The 17,929-nt window shown below is 44.8% G+C and overlaps 3 protein-coding genes across 3 annotated transcripts; all 3 read right to left on the reverse strand.

Annotated features, from left to right (window-relative positions):
• Nucleotides 1–600: 600 nt before the first annotated feature.
• Nucleotides 601–2,142, reverse strand: BHQ10_003604 (uncharacterized protein; the record flags this gene model as incomplete). Its single annotated transcript, XM_040875879.1, has 1 exon — nucleotides 601–2,142. The coding sequence occupies one exon, from the start codon at nucleotides 2,140–2,142 to the stop codon at nucleotides 601–603; it is 1,542 nt and encodes a 513-aa protein (XP_040732108.1).
• An 8,248-nt stretch (nucleotides 2,143–10,390) lies between these two features.
• BHQ10_003605 (uncharacterized protein) lies at nucleotides 10,391–11,341 on the reverse strand (the record flags this gene model as incomplete). The annotated part of the gene is made up of 5 exons (XM_040875880.1): nucleotides 10,391–10,415; nucleotides 10,494–10,610; nucleotides 10,687–10,930; nucleotides 10,999–11,270; nucleotides 11,328–11,341. The coding sequence occupies 5 exons, from the start codon at nucleotides 11,339–11,341 to the stop codon at nucleotides 10,391–10,393; spliced, it is 672 nt and encodes a 223-aa protein (XP_040732109.1).
• A 2,705-nt stretch (nucleotides 11,342–14,046) lies between these two features.
• BHQ10_003606 (uncharacterized protein) lies at nucleotides 14,047–16,239 on the reverse strand (the record flags this gene model as incomplete). Its single annotated transcript, XM_040875881.1, has 10 exons — nucleotides 14,047–14,306; nucleotides 14,369–14,558; nucleotides 14,619–14,714; nucleotides 14,774–14,943; nucleotides 15,001–15,093; nucleotides 15,196–15,294; nucleotides 15,356–15,622; nucleotides 15,690–15,816; nucleotides 15,881–15,967; nucleotides 16,018–16,239. 10 exons carry the CDS (start codon nucleotides 16,237–16,239, stop codon nucleotides 14,047–14,049), a joined length of 1,611 nt encoding a protein of 536 aa, XP_040732110.1.
• Between the last annotated feature and the right edge of the window lie 1,690 nt (nucleotides 16,240–17,929).

The raw sequence follows: 17,929 nt of genomic DNA on the forward strand, positions 1-17,929 counted from the left end.
TACGATTGCCTGGCTTGAAGAACAAGAGATGGCCTATTGTGCTCCCACGACGCCAAAATGGTGATCTTGAGGTCTTTGTGCGCTTGCCAAAAAGACAGATAGATATTTTAGAAAATGTGTGGGTATTGAGATTACTCCAAGCCACGCAGCTGAATTAGTTCTGAGTTATCACTCTACTTTCTTTCTTGAGGTACATAAACGCCAGAACATACTTGAGAGGTCAAGTTGGCAAAAGGCTTGAGCTCACTAGATCGCCAATTGGCTTGATACGTAATCAAGTTGCGAAAGGAGGACTAAACATAGTCCAAACCTAGGAGTACTATAATCGACTCGATTCTCGTGCATTACCTATTCGGAAATCAGGCTTAAGCAGTCCATAGAAGGGTCAATGTTTGGGATCAAAGTGATCAACCCATGTACAGGTTCCGTGAGAATCGATAAACATATCTATTCCACGATGTAAGCTCGTAGAATTACCTAGGACTAGCGTTTCTATCATAGAATATATTTAATGCAGCAGAACGTGAAATGTACCACTTCATATAACTAGGGGATGTTTCTTTCCAAGATATTAAAATAAGACAGCGTGGACTATAACTTCTACACGTCCTCTACGAAAGGTATCTCGAAGGCCGGGCGTAAAGAATTACTCCTTGTGCTCAAGTTTGGTTCTCGACGTAAAGACGATATCGATCTCATAATACTTTCGGCTGGTCCTTCATGATCCTCTTCTTCGACCACATCGGGACTTCTTCTGCGATCCCTAGCTGCCTCACTTGCTTCTCCCACTTGACTATCGTCGTTTGTCAGTTTCATAGTCTTTGTCTCACGTTTTTCCATATATTTTGCTAGTTCATCATCAAGTTTCTTTTTAAAGCTGCTCTCTAATTGCTCGTTCGCAATTGCGGCATAGTGGCAGCGTCGATATACTCCAATGGAACATAAAACATTGCTGGAAATTTCGAATCCAAAAAGGAGAGGTAATGCATAGGCTACCAGCGGGTTGCAGCCGCTCGACCAGATATCTATCAGTAATTGATACACCGCATGAGCGGGCATCATGTAACTCCATTTGTAGAAGGCCGGAGTGAGTTCAAAGGGTAATAGGATGGAGGTCACGTTGAGAATTACCCAGGTCACCAAAGCCATGGGAAGATAAGGAGCCGGTACCCATGCCGTAAAGACGTCGAATGTTATGAGATTTACATGGGCAAAGAGCCATAGGGACAACCAGGTAAGCGCCCACTGGTTTCCATTTACGCCCCAGTCTCCCCGAAATGCCCAGACGGCGCCTGAAGCACAGAGAGAGCCTCCAAGTGTATACGTGACAGAGATTAAACATCGCGTTAGGATTATCACTCTCGGGTGCACATACGTAAACAGCAGGGACTGGGACGCCACACCGTTCATCGTTGCGAGGAAGAAAAATTGTTGAAGGAGAATCATGATTATGAGAACAGTGTTGTAGATCAACCGAGAACCTTGGGTAGTCGGTTGAATATTGATTGATACAAGGTCCCAAGGGTTCGTAAAGGCTGCGACGGCGGCCGGATTGGTGGTGTCCATAGTCTGGATAGCTCCGGTGCCATTTAGCCCGGAATACATAATCCGAGCGGCTTCGGAGAGAGTTCCAAGAGCAGTGGGTATGAGATCGACAACAGCAGAATACCGCGCTTCATTCCAAATCATTGTGACAATATCACTGCGGTTATATGATAAAGCAGCAGAAGCTCCCTGTAGCGCAGAAGCCAAACGTGCTGTCGCATTAGGGGAAACATAAAGCGCTGCCCAATAGTCGATCCGGCATACTGCGCTTTCCAGGAGAGCAGGTTCTGGGTACTCCAAGATTGATTGTTCGATGATACTTGGGAAACTATCGCCTTGCAGTTGCTGAAGGTACGCTTGGCGAAATGAATTTCCAATGAGGCTGTGATCGTAATCAACAAATACTACGTTGAGATTGTGGACATGGCTGGTCTCCTTATAAATTGCACCAAAAATATAAGAAAACAAAGCCAAGAATAAGAGATTCAAGAGCAATGCCGTCACACCAATCGTTTTTAACACGGTAAGGCGAGACTTGTGAACGGTAGGATCCCTAATGCTCTTCCGTCCCTCAACAGCCCGTGGATAAAAACGCATATTGGAATAAGATGATCAATTCAAATGGACGTATGTCGCTTTGAGCGTGAGGACCGTATTGAAGTGTTGTGTTTTGTTCGATGGAAGAGAAAAAAACCAGATATATATACTCAACCCAAAGCCATCTGGGCAGACTGTATAATTTTCAAATGTTGACTGCTGTCTGCAAGTCTATTTGCGTCTTCTGCTTGGCGTTGTGAGTTGAGTAATTTATAACAGTGAGATGTCCGATCACATAATTAGCTACTACCAGTCACAGAGATAGATACACCTGGGAATTAATTTTTATAACATTCGATAATAAAAATTATCCGCCATGCAGTCATGACTGCTGGCCACCTCTTCAGAGTATGTTTTTTTCTCGAACTACCCAATCGTCTCATGGTGGCGTCTTCCCGTCCGCAGTAGGTACGCCTTTTTACGGACCACTATGTCATAGACTTGAGTGGAGTTATGAACCTAATCACCGCACTGAAATATATCAGTAATAGCCCAGAACGAATTTGAAGTGCCCAATACTGTGAAAATGTTATACAAAACGACCACGACGACGTGCAAGCAAGAAGCGAAAATTGAACAAGCTCATAGATCGAAGATAATATCCTAGATATTGGCCTGTTAAATCTCATCTAAGAGAGGGATATTTCGAATCAGTCAATGGTAGCTTTATCTAAGATATTTGAGGCATAATCACGGGCTAATGAAAGAAACAAAAAGGAAACATATGTAGAGCGCACGATCGGAGAATTTGAGTATAAGCACGTACATTAACAAGACCTCGATTCGCACACCAATTGGCACTCGCCTAGGCTGTTTCAACGACAATAAGGTTATAGACGGCGCTAGGGGTCCTAAGGGGGTGGAGGTGGAGAGGCAATGGTTAAAAATTAACGTGAAGCGTTGCGATTCTTTGAAATCACACCAAAACTCTAATACTTGAACGAAGTAAAGCATCTGCATTTTTCCAACAGCTTTGCTCTGTTTCCAAAACGATTTAAAAATCCTCAAGCTAAGTATATATATCATTTCATAAAAGAGAGGCATATAAAAGAATCCGTTCTGCTCTAACCTGAGAGAGCAATCAAACTTCACAGACAAAGTGGATGGTCCTTTTGGGACGAAACTCGACGCCACCAAGAATTTCGAGCGCATCATTATCAAGCGTGGGCCGCCCCTGAACTATGTCGCCAAAGAATTGTTTCCAGCTTCTAGGAACAATTATCTGGAGCCTCTTCCACTTGGGCCGGCTACGGACAAGTTCCTCCCACGGGTGTAGCCATGCATCCTCTTCCTCCGCACTAAACGGAGCAGCTGGGCGACGAAGGTCAATTCCGTACTCGATTTCCCAAGGCGCCGGCCATGTCCGACGTTCAAATTCTGTTGTTGGCTGGCGAGGCTGTACTCCAAGTAGAATGCGAAGGGTCTGTAAACGGGGAAACATATTTCTGTTACAGAGCAATTTAAAAAATTGAAGGTACAACTTTGTAGGGAAGTTTGAGCCCTCCATGAATTCAACATGGTGCTCAACATCCAAAGACGTAATCATAGAAAGATGGCTTGCTGGCCACGGCTTAGACAGACGGAACAGCATTGCATCAGTCTGACTGACAATAAAGGTGTTGGAGCCATACACTACTTCGATACATTCAGCGTATCTGACGAGTATGTTAGCAAATTTTTATTTGTACAAGTCGGACTGGAGAAAGCATAGGAACGAAAAGAGAGCGCTCTCACCCGATCCGACAAGATCGCAGCCAATTTGAACCGGGTAATTTCCGATCGACAAAGAGCTCCCTATCGTAAGGCTCACCTGCCTCCTCTGACATAATCCCCCATTCTGCTATAGCTTGACAAGAATCCCATGGATCGGGAGGCTGAACACATCTGGCGGGAAGAAATGTAGGTTGATGACAGACAAAATGCCACCAGCCCCAAATATAGGCCGTCTTGTCATTAGATCGATTACGGTTGTTCCTGATAATGTTGTGCCTTGGGCCGATGTGAAATTCCAAGTGTATTCTCCGCTTACCGTAGAGTGTCAAGTAGACCAAGTGCCGAATCTCCGTAGGTATTCGAGAGAAAAATGGACTGTTTTTCTGTGGATTGATATCCATGCGACGTTTAATCACCGTCCGGCTTTCTTCTAGGACAAAGGGCGGGGTAAGTGGGCGACGCAGTCTGTTTGGTATTGGCATTCTTCTCGCGTCATCGTCTCGCGCTTGTACCTTACAGGTTTTCTCATTTATCCCCACGAGGTTGAGTACTTCAGTAGTGGGAGGCTCCTCCTGGCGACCTAGCCATCTACGTAACCGCGAAGTCATTGTTCTTCTGACACAGACAGCTTTGGAGGAGAACTTATGATATGACGTGATACTGTGACGGTGGTGGTATTTGCTTTCGATCTGACTTCGCTGTTTTAACGGACGTTTGTAACATGACAAGAGTCGATCGGTATACGCTTATTTATATGTATGTATAAAGATTTACCTTATAATACGAGGCTTGCAACAAGTGTTGTCACGGGGACAACATATGGAGTCCGTAAAGTAAGCGTCAAAACTAGAAGCAGGTCGCCGTGTAAGCATGGGGGATAAAGGTTATTCCGTTCCGGTCGCTCTTGCGTCGCTATTGCACTCGGGGGCGCAATAGCTCCGAAATGTGAGATCGATATTCTGACGGTAATCACATATGACATGCAGAATTGATTGGAATCTGGCCCTCGTATAAATATTGTACTAACAAAACGACCGGGGTCAACCGTATTCTAGAAATGCCGCGCAGCGCATAAATCCACTCGCGTGCTCTCATTGGATATTCAGTATTCCTCGATATAAGGATTTGACGAGGGAACACTCTCGCTAAACTAGCGTGCACGGTTTTACCATATGTAGTACTCCGTATATTATGTATGGACATAGTGATTGACACACAACATACAAAAAATACAATACAATACGCGTCCCACTCAGATTCTCAGAAGGCCATTGAAGCGATGACCATACGAGCGTCAGGTAACCGAAAAATCATGTCAATGAGGCTAGACAGGACAAGGTCCAGAATGTCACGGATCTAGATCCACCTTAAGTCAAACAGTAGTATGGCAACATACATTAATTAGGCTTGATTGACCCTCACATAGGTTCCTTGAGTCTTCGATGGAGGTAACTTGTGTAAACAAAGTAACAATGTGTCGCTCGATAAGCTGGAAGTTTAAATATAACTAGGATAGAAGAGATCCCCCGTATAACATGGTGCCTTTATGAGTTAGAATGTCTTCCTGACTCTCGCAGTTGTATTCGAGTGACTTATGTCAAAGAGCTATGAAGAACTAAATACATGATGGTAGGTTCGTCCTTATGTATCCAGTTCTCCACGTTTTATATACCGTGTATCGTCTACCACTCGCGGTAGATGGTAGATGGTGGCTCATTGGGTATACTATTTATTTTATCACGTATATTTCTCGTAGTCACGGGACTTGGGTTGGTATCTTTCCTTCCTTTTACCGCGGAAGCCAGATGCCATTCGCGACAATACTTCTCCTTTCCTTGTTGGAGCTAGTATGCTTTAGCGTAATGCAGGTTGACTCGTAACAGAAGCCAACAGACCCTCGGAGGTCCAAATGTACCCACCACCTACTCAGGAAGTTGCAGTGCAACTACTATTACTAGTGCTCTTTGTGAGCCGAGATAATGCTGTTCCCATGTCACGTAGGATGGCGATTCAAGTTATCTCGAGACTCGAGGGAATTGTACGATAGGCGTGGAAACTTGAAAGACTAAAGCAAGCCACAACCGTCGCGTCACCTCCCCCCACCTAGCGGTCGGTGGTAACGCAACAGGTAACGCCGATCTCCTGTGAGGCAACTCGTGTAATGATTTTATAGAAATAACGACATCATATAATCATAAATCTCTCAGGATATACTCGCATGTCCTTTGTTCTAACGCCACCCTTGTCTAGGTAGGAGAGCTGCTAATCTAGTAAGCGCAAACGCGATGTTTGCTAGCGAAGCTGAATTGGAATAGCTCAGATAAATTCGGCGACTTTTTGCCCTGGCGTTCGGAAAGCGTTGCCTTTTAAGATCCATGAGAGGTTTCAAGCGAGGCTTTAAAGCGAAAGAAGCCCAGGAAAATCTACGATCCTTTCAAAAATTCCCAAGGCAGTAAAATTGTCGGACCAGTTTCAAATACCAGTGAAGGTAGCCGCATCGCGTATATCGATTCCGAGGTGAATACTGCAGCGAACACCAACAGAGCTCTTCTTTAATATTCTCATTCGATGATCTTCGTGTGCGGCGCGATTATCCCGGACGCCTTTTGTAAATTTGGAAATTAGTTTCTAAGTCCGGTCCTCCGGTGGCGGAAACGGCGGGATTGGCGTAACCAATCCCATCTAAATGAGCTTTCTTACTTTGTCAAAGTGGATACTTACACGGAGAGTAAAAGAACTTTCGTTGAGGCTGGTCACATTGGTATGGGGAGATTAAACCCGATTGAGAATATTAAAGCACACGAAGCTCATCGACTAAATTGACCTTCCGTGCATGTGTCAGTTCGGTTCCACTTTGCGGCGCAGATCGAAGGGAGAAAACGCACCTTGGGTGTTGGCGGAGATTGATAGCTTCCTGCTTAGACAGAATTAAATATGTGCTATTTCTCCCTCGCTGTACTGCTTTTTTGCAAGAAATTGTAATTTTTTGGCCAATCGGAGCTCAAATACCACAAATTACAAACTATTGCGGTCATGTTCCAGCTAGCCCTCAACAAAGGCCAGGATACGGAAGTGGCACAGGCACGAATCAGTAAAATATATTAGTTGTGAGTGCGCCATAACAGGGCCAATCGGGTGTAGCGTTATACTGATATTGTAGGCCCATCCCTACCGGTTGTTGCATGACTAGTCTTTGAAGTCTCGGACGGGATGAAGCACCCAGCTTAGTGAGCACTGATCAAGGATTTATATATCCGTCGACTGCCCAAGCTGTAAGTGATGAATCAATTTTGCACGCACATTGTCAGAATTTGCACAGTCTGATAACAATGGCTTCGAATGCCAGGGATGGGTTGAGGCAACTACAAGTGGCGGTGAACAATAAGCCGCTAACTAGAGAACGACCTGTGACATATGCCGAGAAAGGAAAGTTCGCTGCGATAGAAACAAACCGGAATGTTTTAGGTGCAGAAGATCTGGATACAAATGCGCATATCCATCTGAGAACGCCACTCCTGCCAAGTTCACCAAGGCTCTAGCAGAGCTTAACGATCGTCTGAGTCAGTCGATTCCGACCAGCCAATCAATCCCACTGAGAAAAGTAATTCTGACTTCTTGTCGAACAGGMCCAGCCGAGTCTATGATTCAGGCTTCTAGCCAAGTCAAAGAACATGACCCTCACCGCGAATCGCACTCCCAGATTTATCTACCACAGTCCAGTACAGATTTCATTGCATCAATTCCAGGGACTGTAAATATTGCAGTTGCGAGCCAGGAAGCCCTGGTCTCATCGTGGTATTTTATCAGATCAGCGAATCTAACTTCAGTGTGAACGCTTACAAATGCATTGATAGGGAGAATCTAGCATCTGATTTCGATACTGTCTTTGATCAGTTGGATGGTGAACCGCAATGGCCTGAAACCAATCAAAATGAGATCACTCTAAATATGGATCTGGGTGAGAATGACCAAGCAAATAGGTCTTGGGGCGGTGGATTCGGATTCTCAAACAGTTCAGCAAATCTTTCATCGCGATCTAGTCCATACGATAACGAGAGCATTCAGCTACATGAAAGGGCTGACGAAGATCTGTAAGCTCTGGGTTTTCTTCCTCAAATGGCTTGTGCTAACGCAGGCAATTTTCTTGGCTGCACGAAGACTGAAGAAATATTTTGCCATTATTCAAAGACACTTGCCATTGGTTGACGAGGATAGATTTAGGCAGTCCACAGTCAATTCGAATGCAAGCCAGGCACGAGCGTTGAAATACGCGATTTTCATGGCGGGCGCTCACATAGATAAAGAATCATCGCGGGAACGACAGTTCTATAAGAAAGCACGCTACCATATTGAGCAAGCCGAGCTGGAGGCTCACAGCTCTGTCTTTTGGTCTCTGGAAGTAGCTCAGGCTCTTGTCTTGATAGCTCGATACGAAGTCACGCACATGAATTTACCTCAAGCTCTCATCACTATATCTCGCCTGGACACTCTACTCTCGATATTACAGCGTCGTTTAGATGAGAAAAATCAAAGCCACACTCTTTCGAACATTCCAAAAATAGATTCGAACAGGAAGGGAGAGTTTCAAAGAACTGTTTTCTTTGTACTCTCCTTGAAGTACCGGAATGTCATGGCGGCACAGATACACGACGATGCTGAAAGCTATCTCGTAAGTTCGCCCATAACGAACATCGAATAAACCTGCTGAATTTTACTAAGCTAAAAATATAGGCATGTATGCAACCTTCCAAATTGAGTGCAGCGTACAATATTCCTGGACAATGCTCTATTTTTGATCGCATAACATCTTCAACAGTTAATACATTGGACGATTTTTCATTATTCATGCTCTCTTGCCGCATAACATCAGATGCTGACCTCCATCGCCGAGAAACAGCAGTTGATGCTACGGGTCCATTGGTAAAATACAATTATTGTCATATTCATGATCGAATTGATCAGGAGATAGGAATCATGGTATCGCGTCTCGCGTCGACCCATTTATCTACTCAACCCATTGACAATGAGTTGTCGGTGTTGGCAATGATAATGATCCTTGGTGCCCGAATCCAGCTTTTTAATACAGCTATCCTACACAGTGGCATGGCAGGGTTCCTGAAACCTGTAGTTGATGAGTGTTTACGTCAAAATGTGTCAACAGCCAAGGACATAAGCGACATCATTCTGCAAGCGCAGGTGCTGGATAATGCAAGGGTGAGTGATTTGCACATGACCATTCATTTAGACTGCTGGTATATTTAATTGAAACAGATTACAATATATCGCGAAGCAGGCTTCTACATCATGCCATCATTAGCTCTAGCGGCCGAGGCACATATGCGTCTCGCAGAAGTCTGTGCTAACAAAATCACTGGAGCTGCTGGCGGGAATAGCCAGCATTTTCTAAGTTCGGAGTCACGTGAATCACTCAATGTGCTATATAGGGCAATGGAAGCTTGCAAAGATGAGACAAATAGGTACACAGATCTTCTAAGTCAGTGCCAGGGCTTTCTCGGCTCTTCAGGATCTCGGAGACGGTTACGCACCGAATTCACGAACTTGGATCGGCTTACTACCTCGATTTCGAAATAGTTTCGCATTCCCAAGTCTAATTTAAAATCCTCGTTCTCATACCTGCGATGGTATTGTTCGACCGATGACGTCTTTATTGGACACATTTGATGACCATTTCAGGCGTTTCTCCAGATAATTCCATTTGAATTTGAATTTCAAGTCTACTTTCATTATTTTATAGTGTAAAAGCACAATCGCTACTACTCCAACTTGCTATTAAGTCTTTATTCTCAGTATGTACAAAGATTATCCGGCCCTTTTCTACCGAAATTGATCTTCAGCCTGAATTCAAGTACTAGACCGACACGGTCGTTACAGCATACCCGCTTACATTCTGTGGCGTAAGTCATAGTTCTCACTATCATTCTTGGGAACATTGGAAAAGGTCTCGTAGCAAAAGTATAGAGGCTTCATACAAGCTAACTGCCATTTGAATCAATGTCGTACAAAGCCGTCGGGCAATTGCAAATTTGCGGTTGTAGACGTAATTGCTCGCTCAAATTCAGAACTAGACATTAAGAGGAGAAGAAATATAGCAAAAAGCACAGCAATGGGCTGAAATATACTTGGGTTCTCGAGAACCGAAGTCAGCTTTTCTTTTGAATCACGAGGTGGCACAGGAATATGATTTGGCTCATCCTGCCATTTATAAGTTGCTGTTTTCACGTATTCAACTGGTAGAAATGCTATTTTGGGGGCACGAGAACAAAGGTCGCTCATCATATTTGCAATTTTGACCTGACCCATTAAGGGTGTAGCCCAACGCATCGTGAACCATTTTAAGATCCCATCGTAGGCATGCAAACGAGTTAAGAATGCTGAAGCACTTGAAGCCTCTAGCTGTCGTGCCATGCGTTCCTGTTGGAACTCGCAGAGCATTTTTTCAATGGAAGCCTTCGACGCTTTTTGACCCGGCTCGAGATCGTTCGTTAGATCTCTGATCTTGTTGACTAATACGGCACTACTTTCCATAGCACACATTGCCCCTAGAGCAAGGTTAGGAGTTACCTGATAATTTTGAACTATTAGCAACCAGCTAGATTTCAGCGATACTCATTGCTTACTTTGTGAGCTGAATCTCCCACGAGAACAATCCTTCCGAACGACCAGTGGTCAAATAGGCCTTCCTGGAGACCAAGAAGGTGGGCTCGTATTTTATTCTTCCATAATTCCCCAAAGACCTTCACAATATGAGCAATTCAGTGAGTAGTCGACTATCAGCTTTGGATAAGGATTCTTGAAATACTAACTACTGACTCAGTGATGGGCAGGTGGGAGACGGAAGCTGCAGCAACTTCGGCTTCGGCGTCCGTCCACTTGGCTTTCGATGGCCACGTCAGCTTTTGCGGTAGCTTCCAATTGACGAAGAAAAAGGTCTTGTTCGGTTGCGTGAGAATCAAAAAAGATAAGCCCCAGTGTGTAATCCAGTGCATGTCGTTTGTGCTCATTCCTGGAATTGGCTTTGCAACACCCACAAGAGCCCGATACGTGGTTTCGAGCGCTATTCAAAGATTAGTACCGTCTGTGACATTGCAGAAGTTTGATTTTTTCGATCCAGCAGCGACTTACAAGTCTTTTCTCGGGCTGTAATAAAATCGGGAATACTAGTATTGGCGTTTCTCCACATAAGGTCTCGCACCGTGCTATGAACACCATCGCAACCTATCAAGATATCTCCTTCCTCAACTGTGCCATCGTGAAGCTTGACTGAAATGCCATTCTCCGTGTCAACGGCATCAATGACTCTTTTTCCTTCTAAAATTCTGCTCTTATCAGGATGTTGCTCGTACACAATTCTCAGAAAGTCGCGCCTTTCCAGTGTGACGTATTCAAAGCCATTTCTATTTCCGTATGATTGTTAGCAATGGCAACATCTTCTCAATTTGTGTCAAATGTACCTTTCAGTCATCATCTCGAAGTAGGGTTCGGCTGAGTAATATTTACCTGTCCGATCACGTATGTATATCATCCTCAACGGTAAACTGGCAGCTTTTATAGCGTCCCAGCAGCCAATTTGTTGCAGTATACGCGCACCGTTCGCCCAAATTGATATGCTTGCTCCCCACTTGGGCGCTACAACTCCCTTCTCTAGTACCACATGCTCGATGCCTGCACGGGTTAGTGCATGCGATATGACGAGTCCGCCAACTCCTGCACCCGTGATAACGACGCGAAAAGAACGAGTATGCTCAGAATTTGACCGGGATTCTGAGACATCAGAGTTACCAGGTGTCTCTCCATACATTGATGTGCTTGGTGAAAATACCATCGTCAACTGCTATCCTGGGTATTGAGAACGTTTGCTTAGAGAGGTGCTGTAGTAAAGCAAAATAAAAGTGCAAATTCCGATTAGCCTGGCTCATGCAAATACAATGATTCAATTTACAAGATGTTATACTTATCCAAGAAACCACCAGTCGATAAAATATTGTATAATCAATTGATGAAGAACCGCATTAGTCCCAAAATGGTAAGACCGTCCCGAAATGGAAAGTTTCATGTCGGAGCCGCCTCGGCCGGCGATACGAGACTCATCTCGGGTCTCCGAGGTAACAGCACTTCAATCAGAACAAAGACTGCTTTGACGCTTCCTTCCGTGAAGTTTGAGGTTCAGATCTTAAAGGTTATTTGTTGGCAGGATTTTTCTCCCTTTTATCTCTTGCACGGGGTCTGTCGCCCATGCAGCTTTTCGCTCTCAGTCAGGCTGTCTGGCTTCCTCTTCGAAATGGTTCCTGAGCATTCCCCTCCATCCCTATCACTAGAGTGGACCGAAACTAGGCATGGAGTTTATGAGCGTGAGCTCGATGGGTTAGAGAAACTTTTTGATTTCATCTCACAGGTCGGCCAAGGCCGGCCCGACCGATCCAATTGGTGTTGCTTCTCTGGCATCAAAGTAGTCACCAAACGAAACAAAGTCGAATTTATCTCAGATCTAAAGCAGGCATGGATGGCGCTTAAACTAGAATTGCCCTCCCTCTCAGCTCTTGTTCAAGGTGGACGATGGCTATATCGTACTGCTGACGAACACGATTGGAACGCATGGCTTGACGAGACTTTTCACGTCCATGACACAGCCGGCTCAGCACGCCAGCTATTCCCACTCATTGACGAGCCCATACCACAGCGAGCTCAGCTATATGTCCTCTCGCAGACTCAAGAAATTCTGCTTAGAGTTCCGCACACACATGTAGACGGATTAGGGATGGCAATGTTTATGGACCATTTGATGCGCCAACTCGTGGCGACTAGTGGAAAAGAAATTCAATTTCCGACTGGCCAGGAAGCGGTGCACTTGATGCCATCGGTGGCGATCGGAGCCAGGGCTCCCCGAAGTATGTCATCTTCTCAACGCGATACATACGAAAGAAGCATGTGCAATTTCTTTACAGACAGCTCAAGCATCAGGTTGGCCACACGCAATGCCAAAATGCCGGCTCAGAGAACAAAATTACTATGGATGACTCTCGGTTCGGAGCAAACAACGACGTTGGCATCAAGATGCAAGGAATTGGGTTTCAGCGTTACCTCTGCCATGCAAGCAGCTTTGGGACGCGCATGCAGAATACAAAGCGGAAAGAGTGAAGCTGAAAACCACTGCAATATGGCTATATATGATGCACGCGCGAAACATATTGACCTTCGTAAATACCCAGTGGAGCGACTAGTCGGCTCTAATATCTTTGTGATGCCTGCCCTTTTCAAACATCCTCCAGATCAGTCTTTCGTTGAAAGTGCAAAAACAGCTAAAGCTGAGTTTTCGCGCTTTATGAAAGATGATGTAGTTTGTGCTGCTAGCCAGAAATTTGGCCCAGACCTTATATGCCACCTCACTTCGGCGGCGGCTCAACCTGGATTCAATGACAAAGACACCCCGAGTGATCTGAATCATTCCAGTCTTGGAATTATGGATAAATGGGTCAAGAGCCTATATCAAAACGCAAAAGATACAAAACCCGTCGTCGAAGTGGTTGATCTGTGGTTCGCGCTAGACCTCCTGCATCCAAATATCTTAGTGGATACTTGGACCTTTAGAGGTATGCTCAACATAGAGTTCATATATAACGAGACGTTCCATAGCGAGGGAAGAATTTCATTGATAGGCTCTTTAATTCGTGAGCAATTGACGCAGGGATTGTGCTTGGATCTTGAATTCAGTATGGGAAATCCTGGGGAAGAAACATGGAAAACACAAAGTATGAATTCTACCTAGTTAGTTCAGTCGTTCTCATTTCTGAAGGGCTACGTAACTCAACTGCTTCGGGTTTCTACCGTAAGAATGCAGCAATATAACAATATATCCAAAATAATGACGAAAACCTCTAATATAGCTGCTAAGTGTTAATGCATCATAAGCCACTGCAAGTGACGTCTGGAGAAATTTCTGCGCAAGGGGACATGCAAGTCTTATGCTTATTTAGCGAGATACATAGAACCTAATATGTAGTTGAAAGTAACGGTATATTTGGCTCCGAGGATGAATGATATATAGAATTAGGACCTACGTAGCTAGCCGTGCAGAGTTTGTTGACTCCCTATGCCGGGTGCGAGGCCTAGTAGCAACATGGAAACGACCACACACAAGCACATTATCTTCTTTTATTCGCTAAAATTTAGATATCAGTTTTTCCCGGACGCGAGCCAGGCACGAAGGGCCTCAGGATCACGGCAGTGGAACATGATCCCAGCAGACCATGGAATTGCCTGAGCCTCAGTCGGCGTTGCAGTATCCAGAAGAGCATCCATTTCAAGCGAGCATTCGCGCTTGGCACGAAATGCGGGAGACACGGAATTCTTCTCACCTTCTCCCAGAGGCTGTCGCTCCCAGGTGAAAAAGTGTAAAAGAATTACGAGGGTGGAATATAGCCCGCGATTAGCCACTAAGGCAGTGCGTCAGTTTACCAAAGCGAGTCCCGGATATCAGTACACGAGGCAACTTTACCATCGATTCCAGGACAAACACGACGGCCAGCGCCGTAGGTTAAGTGAGGCGTACCAATTTTATCTGCTCCTTCAAGAAGCCGGTCGGTACGACCTTTGTGCCCATCTAGCCACCGTTCCGGTAAAAACTCGTTTGGTCGATCGAATGCGATGGGATCACGATTTGCCTGGAACAGATTCATGACAACTAGCTTTCATTGATTGTCAGAATTCCATCCTGAAAACAGGTCGAGTGCGGCCTGGAAGCTTACCGTGCCGCTGGGAATGACATTTCCCATATATTTGGCACCATCAAGTGTTTCTCGGGGAAATCCAAGACGGACTGGAGTGAACATGCGGGAGCCATCCTATATTTTTCTGTTGTCAGAGATGGTAGTCGGTATGACAGTGGAATTTAGTTACTGACAGTATGAAGTGCCTTAACGTACTCGACGCGATCGAATTCATGAGGATTGGGTACCTTGCCGTGGTATACCTCACGGATAGCCTCGAATCCTTTCTGCTGCAAATCTGGCCTGTTTGCAAGGTAACCAATAATCCAAGTAAGTGAGTAACCTAGATTTATGCCAGCCGCAACTGTTTCGAAATTAAATTAGAAGCCAGGAATCTCAATAGATAAGTGTAGAAACATACTGCCTGTGTATGAAGCCAAAAGAATCTCGTCGTCATTCAATCGCCCTTGACGCATAATATTGCCCACGATGGAGGGAGTCTGATCACCAGAGGCTAAACGTGCTCTCAGATCGCTTAACAACACATCAATGTATATATGCTGTTTTTTACGAAATTCGCGGGCATTATACACGTCCTTACTAATAGCCCACGTACTAAGCCCGAAAACAGTCATGATCCAGTAGCGAACCTGGCTGGCGGCACGCAGGAGAGGTATGTAGTCGCGAAGGGGTGAACCAATCGTGCGCTGACGAACTAATATGTCGTGTCAGTCCAACGTATGCTTGTGGCAGCGACTTTTAGTATGTCTACTGACAAATATTCGTCTCGTTTTCAGCAATGACTCTCACCGTTGCATCATCAAGAGTCTGCCCAACGAGCTGCTCACAAATTTGTCCGGTGCCATAACAGTGAAGGATCTCAGCAACGTCAATCGCAGGACCGTGACTTACATTTAGTAAGTCATCAAAAAGCTTTTTCAGTCTCGTGTGGACAACTGAGTTGTAAACAGGAAGGATGCGAGACGCCGTCTGACTAGAAAATGCCTTACGAGTTCGAGCAACGCTTATGTTTATTGGAGATGCTGTACATCAGTCTTAGCTGCCAAAACATTTCAGAGTTTAATGTACACAAAAGACATTAAAACTTACTACCAAGGGTCCAGATGCCATCCGATGCGTAATTACTATGATATAGCTCAAACGTAGGACGTGACTGATAAGCAGGACCCTGTTGGACGATTGTCTGTACTAGAGCCTTGTGACTATTTATGAACACCTGCCCAATACAAAACATATCAATTCAACGTCTTTCATGTATATGGGAGAAGTGAACTACGTACTGCTTCACGTTTACCTAGAGGAACACGAATCACATCGCCATATTCTCTGGACCATTCTGAAAGCTTCTGGATATGACCACTTTTGAACTAGAAAGAATGATGAGTAAAGTTCAAAGCCAACCCCGTTGGATACTTACTTCATTCAGACATCCTACAAGAGGTAGCCCGGAAGGCCCAGGAATAGTTATATTTCGGAGCTTTATGCCGAATATGCTGCCGAGGAAGCTAACAACTGTCTGAGTTAAGTTTCGTTTGTCACAGATGGCTTTCAATATGAAGACAGTGATTGCAACCAAGGCGAGCGTGCACCAAAAGTAAGGCTGTTTGATGCCTTTCATGATCGCTATGTCGTCTCTCATTGTAATAAGCAATTGTAGTCGAGTTGAACGGGATTTACATGATGAATGATTTAGTGTAAGTATTGTGCATTCTGACAATAAAGCTGTTGAGTCTCGACCTAAGGTAGTGAATGGGCTATATGAGAACTCTATCCGCCTCGGCCATGACTATTACGATGAAGCTGCAAAATCCGAGGCCGCCGATATAATTAACGAACAGGCCAATGACACGATGGCCCAGATGATATCGCAGAGCCGAAACTCACCTGATAGTGTTTCATGAGGCCGAATTCTCACAGTCTGGATATTGATTCGGCATGGCCCCCCAGTGCCACGGGAGCATAATTTATACGAAAGCCCAATTCGGAGCTTTCAGATACGGATACTATTCACTCCGTACAAGCTCCGAATCAAGTTGACAGTAGTCAAAGTCAATTTGCTATGGCTATGTCTATACAATCTCAATCATTCAATTTTCATCGGGTAAAATCTGCGAGCATCAATGAAAAGCTGAGGTATGCAGATTCCGACAGATATATATCCTATTCAAGTATTCCACAAAAGCAAAATTCAAGGATCAATTGCTGATAGACTGTATGACGGTTGGGAACAATACTGAAGGTTCTTTTCAAGGTACTAGTCCGAGTCACCATCAAGGCCTTTTTGATTAAAGTACCAGACTCCAAGCGAACTAAGGAAACTCTTTATGAATTTTTGAATTTTCTATTCTGAAGGAATTTGTAGTTGCTTGCAGTGAAAGTGATTAATTGGTATTGCAGTTACAGATACAAATAAAGGCCTATCCTACAGCCAAATTCACAACATATAACAACAAGTAGCTTTCAGGTCGTAGACCTTGGGATCTGAGAGAGTCCAAGGCTTTCATTAACACTGAAAGACTCATTATCGTAAAAGTCGCGATCTGCACCAACCTTTACAAGACAAGCATCGAAAAATGATTAATACGTTTCTGCAAACTTGCTCCTGGCCCTCAACTTTGGACCATAATACCAAAGCATGGCCATCGACGCTGCACACACGGCAGTCAATCCAGCCAAGAGGGTGCATCCACCTCCTATGCCTAGATTGTCAAACAGGGGCTGCGCATAATGTATCGCAGCACACGCCAACGCACTTCGCATGAAGGCTGCACACATTGTCAGCAGTTGGATTTCATCGTTTGCCTCGTCCAGGAATTGAATCATATAATGTGTCTCGAAAAAGGAGGGACGAGAATCATGACTGAAGGGCTTACTATTAGCAGCGAAAAGACTCGCCGAATAGCGAGGGTACGTCAGCGCTAGATAGAGAAAGATGACAGATCCAACCTATGAGCAGAATCTCTTCACGTCAGTGGTTATTTTGAAGATTTAAGCAATTAAGAAAACAGAAGGAGAGCGTATTTACAATGAAGCCAGAAGCTTGATATATCGTGATACCAATCGTGGGTACGATCCAATGTATATCGGTCCTTGCCGTCCAAGCAAACAACATAATACCAAATGGAGCCACAACGGCAGCATATATTCCTTGAATAAGGCGGTGCTCTGGAGTCCCAATGCCGTTCTTTAAAGTGTACGGCTCGTCAAACAGGAGCTGTACAACAACAAAGATGCCACATCCGATGGCACATGCAACGAGAAGCGACGTATATATGACGCCTAAAGAGTCGATGGAAAAGCCATATACACCGAGGTAAACTCTCGGAAAT

The sequence above is a fragment of the Talaromyces amestolkiae genome (assembly GCF_001896365.1).
Source record: "Talaromyces amestolkiae strain CIB chromosome Unknown scaffold5.1, whole genome shotgun sequence".
Taxonomy (NCBI): domain Eukaryota; kingdom Fungi; phylum Ascomycota; class Eurotiomycetes; order Eurotiales; family Trichocomaceae; genus Talaromyces; species Talaromyces amestolkiae.